This window comes from Rhineura floridana, chromosome 10 (genome assembly GCF_030035675.1).
Source record: "Rhineura floridana isolate rRhiFlo1 chromosome 10, rRhiFlo1.hap2, whole genome shotgun sequence".
Lineage (NCBI taxonomy): Eukaryota > Metazoa > Chordata > Lepidosauria > Squamata > Rhineuridae > Rhineura > Rhineura floridana.
The window spans coordinates 63943864-63959624 of NC_084489.1; the positions used below are offsets into that span (position 1 = coordinate 63943864).

The window sequence follows — 15761 nt, forward strand, 5'->3', positions numbered from 1 at the left end:
GGCATCCCCCAAAGAATCTTGGGAAGGATAGTTTGTGAAGAGTTGTCAGGAAACTCCTATTCTCACAGAGCTACAATTCTTAGAGTGATTTAACAATCAATCTCTTTTCCCAGGGAACTCTGGGAATAGCTTACCATTATAAGCATGAACCTAGTCTCCTCCTGGACTTGCACGTTCTCCCTTCTTTGTTGTAGTCATGAAGAGGACTTTGAAAGATTTTGCTTCTGTTTTTGATTGACTGTAGCTTGTTGGATTGTCTGAACCTGGACAAACTGAGGTTAATCTTAACTGTAGTGAAGCCATCTCTAAACTACAGATTATGAATATGACTTGCTTTCACTAACTGTAGTTAAAATCAAGCTCAATTTAGTGTGCAGACAACATGTTAAACTTTGGTTAATCTAAAACAGAAGTGGACACTTCCAGTTTTCTCCTTGCAGCTGTAAACCTGGGGTGAGGCTAAGTATGTTCTAAAAGTTCTAAGTATGTTCTTATGTTCTGTAAGCCTGGGGTGAGGCTAAGTATGTTAGTGCTGAGCCATGGGTTAGTGTTGGCCAAATGCAGCCAGTGTAGTCTCTGGAGAGGAGGGACATGATTATATGATCATTTAGTAGCCATGATTGACTGGGGCATCTAGTCAAATGTTTCCTCTCCTCTTTATGGTGTTCACATTGGATACATGGCAAATAATTAAGAATTCATTGTTTCATATAATATGTGAAGCACCACTCAAATGTTTTTGATGTTAAAGCTGGGGAAAGGTATTCTAGAAAAGGGGGTTTTAGGACTATTTTTAACATGACCATTGCCAGTGAAAGTGACACTATTTCTTTTCTTCTTTATCAGAGTTTGGGAGTGGAAACTTTCCCACCTCCATCCACAAAAGCATCTGAAGATGAATTTAATTTTGCAGTTGGGTTTAAAGATTTAAATGGTGAGCACTGCTATTTTGTATTACTATGATCTGTGGTGGATGGGATGTGTGTGTGGGAGCAGAGGGGAGAACTGTGAGAAGAAAAAAGCTAAGTAGACATTTTTCTCTTCTGAAACAATTGGTTCGTTTTGAATGTGTGAAATGAATTGAGTCTAGTCTTGAAATGATGAAAGTTTTTTCCCCCAAAAAAGTGGTCCTGTAGGTTTCCCCAAAACTATCATGTGCATGTGAAAATTGTATTCAATTATTATATTTTATTTTTCTATGTGAATTTTAACCTTGCAGTTAATATGAGATTATGCATATGTAAATTCCTCTAGTACAGTATTCCTAAGTGTGCTTAAAAAAAACCTTTATAAAAAACCTTGTCTTTGTCACCTTCTTGGCTAGAAGCAATGCTCATTTCAATAAGTGGAAAAGCATCTAATTATACTAGTGGGACAGGTTCCTCAATAACACTGCTAGAATGATCTCTGATGGATTTTGTATTTTTTTTCTTAACAGAATCGTTAAATGCGTTGGAAGATACCGATCTAGATGCTTTAATGGCTGATCTTGTAGCAGACATAAGTGAAGTGGAAAAGACCACATTCCAAGGACAGAAAGATTCCTCTCATTACCAACATGTTGCCAAGTCTCAGCCTGTAGCAAATGCTGCTGCTGCTTATGCACATCAGTCAGGTCTCCCAAATACTGCTTTTGCACATGTTGAGGATGATTTACCCCCTCCCTCTGCAGAGCTAGCTTTTGATCTTCCACCACCACCGCCGCCACCACCTCCAACCCCACCTCCTGAACCACTCACTCAGGTGATGGAAGAATCTCATTTCAGAACTCTCATCAGGCTTTTGTTTTAATGTAGCATTCACCAACTTTGTGTCCTCCAGATGTTGTTGACTATGACTTCCATCAGTTCCAGCCAGCCTGGATTTGTAGACTGAAACATCTGAAGGGCACAGATTGGTGAAGGCTGTTTTAATGGTTCTGCAGTTATTTGCATAACAGCAAAAGTAAGAATCAGAATAGTCAAATACTAGCACCTGACATTTTAGATAACAACTCACTTTCTTCTGAGCTTTTTTCTTTTCTATAGGGGGCTTATGTAAGTACATTTCATCTGCCCAGAAAGCTTCTATTATTCAGAAAGGACAATACCAAATATTTCATGTTGTGACAACTTCATGTGGAATAGTATAATGGTTCTTAAGCTGTTATGTAGAGACCTGCCATGGCCCCCTTCACTTTCAAGTTTTGCCTGAGATCATAAAGAAAATAGACAAAAATGCTGAAGAACTTAGGTTTCCACTGAAATTTTCCTGCTGCAGAGGCAAGCCGCTTTTCTTATAAATTCAAACACTAAGCTAAAGAGGATAACAACATATTGTCCTCGGATCAGACCAAAGCCATATTTAGTCCAGCATTCTATTTCCACAGTAGTCAGCCTATGAAAACCCTGCAAACAGGACATGAGTGGAATAGCATTCTTCTGCTCATATTCAGAGAGCTGCTACCCCTGCTACTGGAGGTAATATACAACCATAACGTAGCCACTGATGAACCGAACCAGGAGGAGAGAGACATTCTAAAGTGAGAACCAAGTGGGGAAAAGATCTTTCGTGCATGTGTGTGAGATAGCCTTCTATATGTAAGAACATCTGATAGGCCACCAACCCCCCCCCCCAGAAGAAACAAACTAGAATAGTGGTACTCAGTGCAACACAGTTTAAAACCCACAAGAAGAACATTGAGATGCCATGATGGTGGGCGGAACACACCTTGTGGGAATGATGGGGAAAATGCCTTTCAATGCTTTTTTTTAAAAAAAGGGGATGATGTGCAAACCCATGCTGGAGCAGAAAGCATCCAAAATTAATTTTTTAAAAGGGAAAGCCTGAGAGTATTCATGAAATGGCATGGGGATAGGGTATTTCTTGCTGGGGTATGGTGTCTTTAAATAGGGCTTTACAATCTTCTTCCCTCTTCTTTCAGGAAGAACAAGAGGCACAAGCAAAAGCCGACAAGATTAAACTTGCATTAGAAAAACTGAAGGAAGCCAAGGTTAAAAAGGTAACATTTTTGTAAAAGTATTGACATCCAAATTGTAAGTTTGAAATAGTCTTTTTGTTAGTCAGTGTTGGTTCATTGCATGTACTTTTCCCTCCGTTGGTAGGGAAGCTATGACAGCTTATTCATAACCAACAAATATTCTGCACAGCTACCACAGGAAAAGAAAATAGAGAAAGTATACAGTTTGGTTTTGGAACCCTCCTTAAGAACATAAGAACATAAGAAGAGCCTGCTGGATCAGGCCAGTGGCCCATCTAGTCCAGCATCCTGTTCTCACAGTGGCCAACCAGGTGCCTGGGGGAAGCCTGCAAGCAGGACCCGAGTGCAAGAACACTCTCCCCTCCTGAGGCTTCCGGCAACTGGTTTTCAGAAGCATGCTGCCTCTGACTAGGGTGGCACAGCACAGCCATCACGGCTAGTAGCCATTGATAGCCCTGTCTTCCATGAATTTGTCTAATCTTCTTTTAAAGCCATCCAAGCTGGTGGCCATTACTGCGTCTTGTGGGAGCAAATTCCATAGTTTCACTATGCGCTGAGTAAAGAAGTACTTCCTTTTGTCTGTCCTGAATCTTCCAACATTCAGCTTCTTTGAATGTCCACGAGTTCTAGTATTATGAGAGAGGGAGAAGAACTTTTCTCTATCCACTTTCTCAATGCCATGCATAATTTTATACACTTCTATCATGTCTCCTCTGACCCGCCTTTTTTCTAAACTAAAAAGCCCCAAATGCTGCAACCTTTCCTCGTAAGGAAGTCGCTCCATCCCCTTGATCATTCTGGTTGCCCTCTTCTGAACCTTTTCCAACTCTATAATATCCTTTTTGAGATGAGGCGACCAGAACTGTACACAGTATTCCAAATGCGGCCGCACCATAGATTTATACAACGGCATTATAATATTGGCTGTTTTATTTTCAATACCTTTCCTAATTATCGCTAGCATGGAATTTGCCTTTTTCACAGCTGCCGCACACTGGGTCGACATTTTCATCGTGCTGTCCACTACAACCCCGAGGTCTCTCTCCTGGTCGGTCACCGCCAGTTCAGACCCCATGAGCGTATATGTGAAATTCAGATTTTTTGCTCCAATATGCATAATTTTACACTTGTTTATATTGAATTGCATTTGCCATTTTTCCGCCCATTCACTCAGTTTGGAGAGGTCTTTTTGGAGCTCTTTGCAATCCCTTTTTGTTTTAACAACCCTGAACAATTTAGTGTCGTCAGCAAACTTGGCCACTTCACTGCTCACTCCTAATTCTAGGTCATTAATGAACAAGTTGAAAAGTACAGGTCCCAATACCGATCCTTGAGGGACTCCACTTTCTACAGCCCTCCATTGGGAGAACTGTCCGTTTATTCCTACTCTCTGCTTTCTGCTTCTTAACCAATTCCTTATCCACAAGAGGACCTCTCCTCTTATTCCATGACTGCTAAGCTTCCTCAGAAGCCTTTGGTGAGGTACCTTGTCAAACACTTTTTGAAAGTCTAAGTACACTATGTCCACTGGATCACCTCTATCTATATGCTTGTTGACACTCTCAAAGAATTCTAATAGGTTACTGAGACAGGACTTTCCCTTGCAGAAGCCATGCTGGCTCTGCTTCAGCAAGGCTTGTTCTTCTATGTGGTTAGTTAATCTAGCTTTAATAATACTTTCTACCAGTTTTCCAGGGACAGAAGTTAAGCTAACTGGCCTGTAATTTCCGGGATCCTCTCTGGATCCCTTTTTGAAGATTGGTGTTACATTTGCCACTTTCCAGTCCTCAGGCACGGAGGAGGACCCAAGGGACAAGTTACATATTTTAGTTAGCAGATCAGCAATTTCACCTTTGAGTTCTTTGAGAACTCTCGGGTGGATGCCATCCGGGCCCGGTGATTTGTCAGTTTTTATATTGTCCATTAAGCTTAGAACTTCCTCTCTCGTTACCACTATTTGTCTCAGTTCCTCAGAATCCCTTCCTGCAAATGTTAGTTCAGGTTCAGGGATCTGCCCTATATCTTCCACTGTGAAGACAGATGCAAAGAATTCATTTAGCTTCTCTGCAATCTCCTTATCGTTCTTTAGTACACCTTTGACTCCCTTATCATCCAAGGGTCCAATTGTCTCCCTAGATGGTCTCCTGCTTTGAATGTATTTATAGAATTTTTTGTTGTTGGTTTTTATGTTCTTAGCAATGTGCTCCTCAAATTCTTTTTTAGCATCCCTTATTGTCTTCTTGCATTTCTTTTGCCAGAGTTTGTGTTCTTTTTTATTTTCTTCATTCGGACAAGACTTCCATTTTCTGAAGGAAGACTTTTTGCCTCTAAGAGCTTCCTTGACTTTGCTCGTTAACCATGCTGGCATCTTCTTGGCCCTGGCGGTACCTTTTCTGATCTGCGGTATGCACTCCAGTTGAGCTTCTAATATAGTGTTTTTAAACAACTTCCAAGCATTTTCGAGTGATTTGACCCTCTGGACTTTGTTTTTCAGCTTTCTTTTTACCAATCCCCTCATTTTTGTGAAGTTTCCTCTTTTGAAGTCAAATGTGACCGTGTTGGATTTTCTTGGCAATTGGCCAGTTACATGTATGTTTAATTTAATAGCACTGTGGTCACTGCTCCCAATCGGTTCAACAACACTTACATCACGCACCAGGTCCCAGTCCCCACTGAGGATTAAGTTCAGGGTTGCCGTCCCTCTGGTCGGTTCCATGACCAACTGATCTAGGGAATAGTCATTTAGAATATCTAGAAACTTTGCTTCTTTGTCATGACTGGAACACATATGCAGCCAGTCTATGTCCGGGTAGTTGAAGTCACCCATTACTACCACCTTTCCTAGTTTGGATGCTTCCTCAATTTCATATCTCATCTCAAGGTCTCCCTGAGCATTTTGATCAGGGGGACGATAGATCGTTCCCAGTATTAAGTCCCTCCTGGGGCACGGTATCACCACCCACAACGATTCTGTGGAGGAGTCTGCCTCTTTTGGGGTTTCGAGCTTGCTGGATTCAATGCCTTCTTTCACGTATAGAGCGACTCCGCCACCAATACGTCCTTCCCTGTCCTTCCGATATAGTTTATATCCAGGGATAACCGTATCCCACTAGTTTTCTCCATTCCACCAGGTCTCCGTTATGCTCACTATATCAATGCTCTCCTCTAAGACCAAGCACTCCAGTTCTCCCATCTTGGTTCGGAGGCTCCTAGCATTAGCGTACAGGCACTTGTAAGCAGTGTCTCTCTTCAAGTGTCTTTGGCACTTGTGGTTAGGCCTGTGGTAATTTTGCTCTTCTGAATTTATATCCTGTGCCCCTGCTCTCACAATGCCTACTTCTAGGCCTACCCCTTTTAAAATTTCATCATTTCTTTGGTTTTTATCCCAGGGGGGAGGTTTATTCCGAACCGGACCTTTCTCAGCTCCTGTCGGGTTTCCCCCCTCAGTCAGTTTAAAAGCTGCTCTGCTACCTTTTTAATTTTAAGTGCCAGCAGTCTGGTTCCATTCTGGTTCAAGTGGAGCCCGTCCCTTTTGTACAGGCCCGGCTTGTCCCAAAATGTTCCCCAGTGCCTAACAAATCCGAACCCTTCCACCCGACACCATCGTCTCATCCACGCGTTGAGAATACGAAGCTGGGCCTGTCTGGCTGGTCCTGCGCGTGGAACTGGTAGCATTTCAGAGAAAGCCACCTTGGAGGTCCTGGCTTTCAGCATCCTACCTAGCAACCTAAATTTTGCTTCCAGGACCTCACGGCTGCATTTCCCCATGTCGTTGGTGCCAACGTGCACCACGACCACTGACTCCTTCCCAGCACTGTCTACCAAACTATCTAAACGACGGGCGATATCCGCAACCTTCGCACCAGGCAGGCAAAACACCTTGCGGTCTACACGCCCATCACACACCCCACTGTCTATGTTCCTAATGATCGAATCACCCACTACAAGGATCCCTCCACCCCCTGGAGATATATCCTCGGCACGAGAGGATAGCTGCTCATCCCCCAAGGAATGGGTCCCTTCTAAGGGATCGTTTCCCTCTTCCTCAGCTGGATGCTCTCCTTCCCCGAGACCATCGTTCTCCATGATAGCAGGAGAGCTATCATCGTTGGAGTGGGACACAGCTATAACATCCCTGAAGGCCTCCTCCACACACCTCTCTGCCTCTCTCAGCTTTTCCAGGTCCGCCACCTTGGCCTCAAGGAAATGAAGTCGTTCCCGGAGAGCCAGGAGCCCATTGCACCGAGAGCACACCCACGACTTCTGTCCAACAGGCAGATAGTCGTACATGCTGCAGGCGGTGCAAAACACTGGAAAGCCCCCACACCCCTGCTGGCTTCTTACCTGCATAGTTTTGTTTAAGGTTTATTACGTCAATGGGTTGGAGACTGCGGTTTAGTTGAGGTCAGGGAACAGACGGGCAGAGTCGGGGGCCCTGGCCTCCTCGCCCTGCTGCCGAACTCGCTCTGCTGCTTAACTCGCCTTGACGCTTCGTCAGCTGGGGCTCCCTCTAGCTCGTGGAGCAGCTTTTTTTCACTGCTGCCACACACTTGGTCAACACCTTCATTGAGCTATCCACTACAGCCCCAATATATGGTCAGTCATTACCATTTCCTTATATGTGAAACTACCTTTTTTTACGCTTGCTTACATGGAATTTCATCTTACTACCTTTCAACCAGTTTGGAGCAATCATTTTGGAATTCCTTGCAATTCCTTTTTGTTTTAAGCACCCTGAACAATTTGGTAGCAAACTTGCCTACCTCATTCCATTTACGAACAAGTTAAAAAAGCAAAGGTTCCACACTCATCCTTTGGGAACTCCACTTTCTACAGCCCTCCATTTGGACAACTGTCCACGTATCCCTACTTTCTGCTTTCTATTCCTTAATCAGTTAATGATCCATAAGAGGTCCTCTCCCATTATACAATGACTGCTACACTTACTCAAGTGAGGGTCCATCAAACTTATTCCAATGACTTTGATTATTTGTTTAATTAGAATTTATTTTAATTCCTTTTTTCTAATTGCTACAGAATTGAAAGAAATTGGTTTTGTAAAGATTGTTTGATCTTGCAGTTAATTAAAAAAAAGTTCAAAAACTGATTTGGATATAGTAGCATATGTTATTTGTCATGATTGCTATTTACTTCCATAGCAAGACTCAAACAATTATTGTTGTGTCCTGTGCTCATGGCAACTCACTGAAAAGTTAAATGGGCTTACTCCCAGGTAAATAACTATAACATATGTACAAAACTGAGAGGTTTATTTAACCTTGATTTAAACATAAAATAAATAAGTACATTACATCTTACATTAGATGTTATTCTTACTTGATTTCTCTGCAGCTTTTGGACCATGGTATCCTTGCTTTTTATAATGTGGGCAAAATGGGGCAAAATGAAGACCCTTCCTGAGTCCAATCTGCTATTTCTGCTTTTGTTGGGCACTCCCTGTAGTGCCAAAGCAGTTTGTGTAGACATTTTAAGATTAGGATTTAGTGGAACTATAGTAACCTTTCCTGGCAAGGAGCTGGTCCTTTTTGTTTTCTTTTTCCCAAATGGACAATATGACTGTTTCTAGTTCTTTTCTGTCTTCTATTATCTAGGAAGCCACTTCCAGTTAACCCTTCTCCTTTTGCTGTGTGAAAAAATACATGTTGTTTGTTTCAGACCATGACGTGATAGATGTGAACCTCTCTTTTATCAAGAGGAAATAATAATTGGGAACAATTATAGCTGGTTGTAGTAAAGGCAATTATGGACAACATGTGTAAATCACTTAACATATGAAAAACGCTATATCAATAATTCACAGCCTTTGTAATGATTCAAGGCAAAATATCTATCTGTTGTGTTAAGGCCTTTGTATAGGCACCTTTCTGAGTAAGTACTATTGTCATATTAAAACCCTGGTAATCAGATACAACCAAGCAACAGGGCTTTCCAGAAGGAGCTGTTCTAAAGAAAGAGCTCCACAGGTCGTTGTATGCTCTAAAGGTACATAAGGTACATGATACACCAACATTGCAGAAGGTGTGCTAGATCTCGTCCAATGTTCCTCAACCTGGTGCCCTCCAGATACTTTTGATTATGATTCCCATCAGCCTCAGCCAGTATTGCCAATGGTAAAGATGATGGGATTTGTACTCTAAAACATGAGGACAGGGGTGCCAACAGATTTCCTGGGTCTGGTATACTGTATGTAGATTGGGCCCCCTACATTCCCACCCAACCCACACCTCCCAGCATTCTATTGGCAAGAACTGCTGCTTATATATTATCAATATATTATCAGCCACAGCTGGTGCAAATTGTGGTGGTGTGACTGCTCAGTGACTGGGGCAGGGTATTGCCAACATGTCATCCCGCTGCTGAAAGAATTTCATTGGCTGCCCTTTAGCTATTATTATTATTATTAATGATGATGATGATGATAATGATGATGATGATATAAACAGTTATTTTGAATCCACAGTCTTGGTTTAAGATGTATGGATTTTACAGATACTTAAGCTGCCTTTCAGTGTTCCTGGCCTAACAAGGCATTTTACAACAGTTATAAATAGTTCAGAAACAATAATCATACAATTATTAAATAAAATTTAAACATTAAAATAACATTAAAACAATAGGAACAGCTAAAAAACAATTTTGCAGCTTGAGTGAACCAACTCTCAGCCTAACCTACCTCACAGCGTTGTTGCAAAGATAAAAGGGGGAGAGAGGACCCAGGAAAAAAAGCATGATGCAAATATATCATGTCATTTTCACAAATCATACAGTTTATTATCTGTCAAATAATTTTTGAACAGAAATAAAAAGTGCACATGCAGCTTATGATGCCATTACAATGTGTTATAGTTTTCTAAATATAAGTTTAAATTTTCCTGGACTGCTGAATAGGGCAGTTTATTTTTCTAATTCATAGCCTGTTTTGAAAACCTTCCCAACATGAGACTTTAATCCTAGGGTGCAATCTAACTTGTATTTACAGTGGGCTGAGGGGGGTTGGATGTGGTTGACCCCGACTGAGCTGGTAGGGTCCTACTGTGCTAGCTGAAGCCTCTCACTCTGGCTCAGCTGTGGCGGAGCTGTTACCCTGCTGGCTGAGCCAGAAGTCTGCACAGGAAGCCCAGCATGGCAGAAGGGGTGCTGGCAGAAGCCGGTGTAAGGCCCAAAAAAGGGGCATTCCAGACGTGTGTTGAAGGAGGGGCTGAGGGGGGGACTTATGCAACATCCATTTCCTGTTTGGAGCACTCCTGTGGGTCCTGATCTGGGCCAAAGTTACATCAAGGAAAAGGTCGGTCTAAGAAAATAATGATAATGGAAGGCAATTGGGAGTGCTTACTCATCAGTAGGGGTATTCGTGAGAGCCGGCTTTTTCTTTTCCATTCATGCATGCAGCTCCTGGCTGAGCTGACATTCTGCCCACCCAGCTACTCCCAAATGGCAAATGGAGCTTCCCAATGGCTCTTCCTCTGCTAGCTTCCCCTGAATTGGATTGCTCTGCTATACTCAAGTTTTCTGGAAGTAAAGCTGCTATCCTAATTCCACATACCTGGGAGTAAACCCCATTGAATTCAATAGGACTTTTGAGTAGACATGGTTATCCTGTAAATCAATGGGATTTATGAGTAGACATAGCATAGGATTGTATTGTTAATCCTTCTCTTCACCCCCATCCTGTTTTTAAGGCAATTAGGCCTTAAGTCACTGGTGTTATTTGCCAGGAAACTAGTACTGTTTTTTTTAAAGATAGGTTTGGCTGAGAGTTGGTTCAGTCAAGCTGCATGTGCTTAAAGTACGTGTGTGTGTGTTGGTAAGGTTTTTCTTGTAATTTATTTTAAAATATCAGGATTGTGGAATGCTGCAATTAAAGTAATGGGGGAGGGCTGCTTTTGTGCATGTTTTTTGTTTGCCTCATTTTCTTGGGCAAAAGATAAAGTTGCCAGGAAGAAAAGGGAAGCAGCAAAGTTCTTGGAGTTTAATTTTATAAATCTGCTATATAGGGTTGCCAGCTGATAAGAAAAACCAGCCTGACCTGCTACTCTAACTTTAATAGTAGCTTGTTCTGTTGCAACCAGGAGGTGAAGCTTATTGTGGCAGGGAGGTATTCATTATAACCTTCTAATGCTTGCCGAACATGATGCTGTTAAATACACAGGAACAAGAGCTGGTAAAATGTTGGCAACTCTACTACCATGCAACCATATGTTTAACAATGTACCAGAGAAACTGTCTGTATCTTTACAGGACATTTCAGTTCTCTTTACTCAAAGCATAAATTATCCCTTAGAAATGGGATGGGTGGAGTAGAGCTGTTGGTAATGCTCTTCACTTGTATTATATTCCCTCCCAGACCAATTTTCAGTATGTGATGCATTTGAATCAGTAAACTATCTTCAGTCTTAATATCTGTTATCAGCCCAGGCAGGTTCTTGACCACGCTAGCCTTTTGGTCCATGTCGAAATTAATTGACTCATCTATTATTCTCTCCTTAGCGTGTTGTCAAGGTGCACATGAATGATAACAGCACAAAGTCTCTGATGGTAGATGAAAGGCAAGAGGCACGTGATGTTTTGGACAATCTCTTTGAAAAAACCCACTGTGACTGCAGTGTGGACTGGTGTCTTTATGAAGTATACCCGGAGCTACAAATAGGTAAATTGGAAAGCATCGTAGGAGCTTTAGTTCTCAAGTTTAAGTCAAAACTGAAGTAACATTGAAGTACATTTTAGCATCCAGCAAGGCTGAAAGAAGGGTCTGACATGCCCCTCTCCATTTGGATTAGAAGTTATATTTTTAGAGCTTTACTAGAAAGCAATTTGGCAATGCTGCATCTGGCAACATTTTGCTGTGGCTCTCCAGCACCCATCTCTTTGCTTTGGTGGGTTCTAGTTCAGGTCTGATGGATCTGAGCTCCTAGTTTTGCTGAGTCTTCTCCCTACTACTGGTGTTTGTGTGTGCTTAGGTGGGTGGGATATGCATACAGCAGAGGATTCAATAAAAAGTGTGAGTCATCAAAATGCCTAGTGAAATATAGGAAATACCTTTACAAACTAAAAAAAAACCCTGTGAAATTCATTTGTTTTGGCGAAGATGTTTTTGTATGCTCTAGTCTATAATGGCTTCAGGGGCCTAAATATTAAGGATAAACAATCACTTTGAACCATTTTTGAGTAGAAATTAATCACTTAAAGATAGGAATGTGCTCTGATAGTGGAGCATGTGTATAATATTTCTCTCGAACATTTCTTTTTTTCCTATTTTGGTTTCTCTAGAAAGATTTTTTGAAGACCATGAAAATGTGATTGAAGTCTTATCATACTGGACTCGGGACACTGAAAATAAGATTCTATTTTTGGAGAAAAACGTAAAATATGCTGTGTTTAAAAACCCTCAGGTAAAGTAATGTGATTTAGGCAAGCTGGTGGACAATGATATGATTTTAGTTCATACTAAATAGTATACAGAAAGCCTCTGTACCAATATTGGTATATCGAAGGGGGCTTGATTTGTACTTCCTAGATATCATATTGATTACTAAATACTAAATAGTCATTCTCAGCAATAATCGCCAGAGGTCAAAACTGAAGTAACATTGAAGTATATTTTAGCATCCAACAAGGTTGAAAGAAGGGCCTGACATCCCCTTCTCCATTTGTATTAATCTGTGGTTACCTGGCGGATAAAACAAGAATCCTCACTATCATCCATTCAGTGTGCCATGGTCTATGGTGTATGGGAGTCATTCTGTTTGTCCATTGGTTATATAGTTTCTTTTTCCAAGAAATCATGTTAAGAGGCTGTGTTCCATGGAACCACTCCAGCGACTCAGTAAATGGAAGGTCACAAGAGTGTGTCAAAAGCTAGAACATCATTAATCCATAAAGTCCACATCCTCAACATACCTTTAAAACATAAAAGTTAATTCACTTTGTAATGTGACAGCTGTGACAAACGGATCGACCTTTTGAAAGATCGCAATAGTTTTCAGTCCTGACTAGCAGCATAGCAAAATAATCGTATCTCACATCAACTGCCACTATAGTTATTTATATGTGGGCATCCCAGTTAATGTAAATTCACTTTAGAACTGGGGTGACCATAAGGTTTTGTATTAGGATATAAACAAAAATTCCTGGAAACCAGAAAAACCCCAAACCATCTACCCCTCATTTTGTGGTGGGGTATGATCTTGGAAGCCCATGCTGTTTATAATAACATTGTCTGATTTGTGTGCATTTGATTAAGTTTCATTTGGTGCACAGTCTGCATGTAGAGCAATGGACCAGAGAATCCACCCCCTTTCAGTTAATTAGCTTTGTGTTGTGCAGTTAATACGGAAGAGCCAGGTGCAATCACTCAACAATGAAAATACAGATAATTACGACACAGCTGCCTCATTCACTATACACCAACCTTCCTGTGTACTGATGGATGAAGGATGACCTGAAATAAATAGTTGGGCTAGTTTATTTCTGCTTGCCATGCTTTGTAAAGGAAAATAACATAAAGCTGGTAGATTCTTATTTATTTATAATTTTTTTGCCTGCTTGAAATAAATAAGTAGCTATTCAGCTGGCGCCAAAAGCTTATGACTCATCACCAACCATATCTAACAATTCTAAGGATCAAAAAAAATAAAACAATTCAGTTAGTTTTTTGGTACAAGAACATAATGCATAATATTTTCTTTGAGAATCACATTTTCATTCAACTAAAGGCAGTATTTGATGGGAATTTTAGAAACAGATATCTTGCTTGTAAGCAACAACTACTAATTCTTAAATGGTAAAGCAGATAGAAAAGAAAAAGTAAACATTAGTTTAAGCTATAATTTTAATACTTAAAGGCTTGTTTTACAATCTCAAGAGAATCAACAGATCTGCTAAGTAACCTGAGTTCCAGTTCACACAGATTTATTTATTTAATATGCTTCTACCCTGCCTCTTAGTATAGCTCATAACAAGGTAGCTTACAAGAATCCATCTGTCTAATGCTCACAACAGCATCAAGCAGCTATATATATTTCTCCCCATAGTATTTCCAGAAAGGATTCATTGACCTCAGAAATACTTCTTTCAAACATGTGGTCTCATACAGTGTGCTGTACTCTATATAGAGAGACTATTCAATGATATATCTACATGTACAACAGGCAGCCTCATCCTTTGGCCTGTCCTGTTTATTGAAGGATGGTGATTGGCAACTAGTTTTCAGTTTCAGCAAGGTATGAAAAGTGTATCCCATATACAACAATGTCTAACAATGCTGATGAATGCAACACAGAATGATGCATCTATGTTAATGTGAGTTTGACAAGCAAGGTCATATGCTGTTAACTGTTGTCATTACCCTTCTTGTTTGTCAGTAGCAAAATGTGAACTGTTATCCCCCTAAAAAATGCCAAATGCTCAAATATAAGTTGCTTGTAGTCAGAGAAAGTTCTCTTTAAAAAGAAAGGTTATCAGCAGCTGTTTTGAGTTTATTCAGTGGTGACAATAGCAAGATGAGAATTGGGCTTGCAAACAACTACAATTACAAACATTGTTAGTAGTCTTTTTAGGAAATATTAGGTGCAATAGTACATGTTTCCTGTGCAAGCATCACTGAAATTTAGGAACTGTGCAAGAAAAGCATAACAATTCTACATATACTTCCTTAGATGTTAAGTCCCATTAAAATTAATAGGACTTTCCCAAGTAAATGTGATTAGGAATGGGCTCTAACGGTACAGTTCTGTGGGATTTACTCCTTGTAAAGTGGGTGTAGGCATGGAGGGTAAGTGCTTTCCTTATCCATCATTAACATGCCATTTATGTACCGACATAATTTCCCCCTTTTCCCCATTGGGAAGCTCATATTCACAAAGGTCATGGGAAGTCACGTAAATTTATTTCTGTGTTTATCTCAGACTTCTCTTTTGTTCTTCTGTTCCTAATTCCTCATCAACCTTCACTGATCATAGCCTGTATAATGAAAGTAATGGCCATAGAAAACAAGCAGTCATCTTTGTAAAGAGTGAGAATCCGTGCAACGAAAATTATAATGTATAGAAAATGCAAAACATGCAGAATTTTTAAAAAGAAAACTTACCTTTAAAACTTCCATTTTTTACACCATTATGGTGCAATGCTTGTATGAATTGTATCATGCTGAGGCTGTAATGGAAGTGGACTGCCTTCAAGTTGATCCCGACTTATGGCTACCCTATGAATAGGGTTTTCATGGTAAGCAGTATTCAGAGGGGGTTTACCATTGCCTCCCTCTGAGACTAGTCCTCCCCAGCTGGCTAGGGCCTGCTCAGCTTGCCACAGCTGCACAAGCCAGCCCCTTCCTTCCTTGTCTGCAACTGCCAGCTGGGGGACAACTGGGCTGCTTGGGACTATGAAGCTTGCCCACGGCTGCACAGGTGGCAGGGCACATAACCCTTGAGCCACTCACTGTGGGGGTGATCTTTAGCTGGCCCTTGACACTCTGGAGACATGAGCGGGGATTTGAACTCACAGACTCTGGACTCCCAGCCAGGCTTTCCTCCCCACTGTGCTGTACCAGCTGATTGAGGCTGTAATATAGATATGCATTTTTCAACCATATGGCTAAGAGATCCTGCACTTTATTAGCTCTGATGTTTTATCCATTTATTCTCATATCCAGCTTTTAGGAATCTATGGACGGATTCACATGCCTGTTGTTTTCTTTTACAAGGTGATGGTAGCCATCCCAGGGCATATATCCACTTTCTTATGTGTGGTTCAGTATGTATTCTAA

The 15761-nt window shown here is 41.0% G+C and overlaps 1 protein-coding gene across 4 annotated transcripts in view; it reads left to right on the forward strand.

The window, feature by feature from the left end:
* Nucleotides 1-15761, forward strand: part of APBB1IP (amyloid beta precursor protein binding family B member 1 interacting protein) — a 64247-nt gene that overhangs the window by 26551 nt on the left and 21935 nt on the right. For all 4 annotated transcript variants that reach the window (XM_061585716.1, XM_061585714.1, XM_061585715.1 and 1 more), the window contains 5 exons: nucleotides 847-934; nucleotides 1439-1743; nucleotides 2924-3001; nucleotides 11489-11648; nucleotides 12269-12390. In XM_061585716.1, the coding sequence (XP_061441700.1) occupies nucleotides 847-934; nucleotides 1439-1743; nucleotides 2924-3001; nucleotides 11489-11648; nucleotides 12269-12390 (753 nt within the window). The remainder of the gene's footprint in view (nucleotides 1-846; nucleotides 935-1438; nucleotides 1744-2923; nucleotides 3002-11488; nucleotides 11649-12268; nucleotides 12391-15761) is intronic.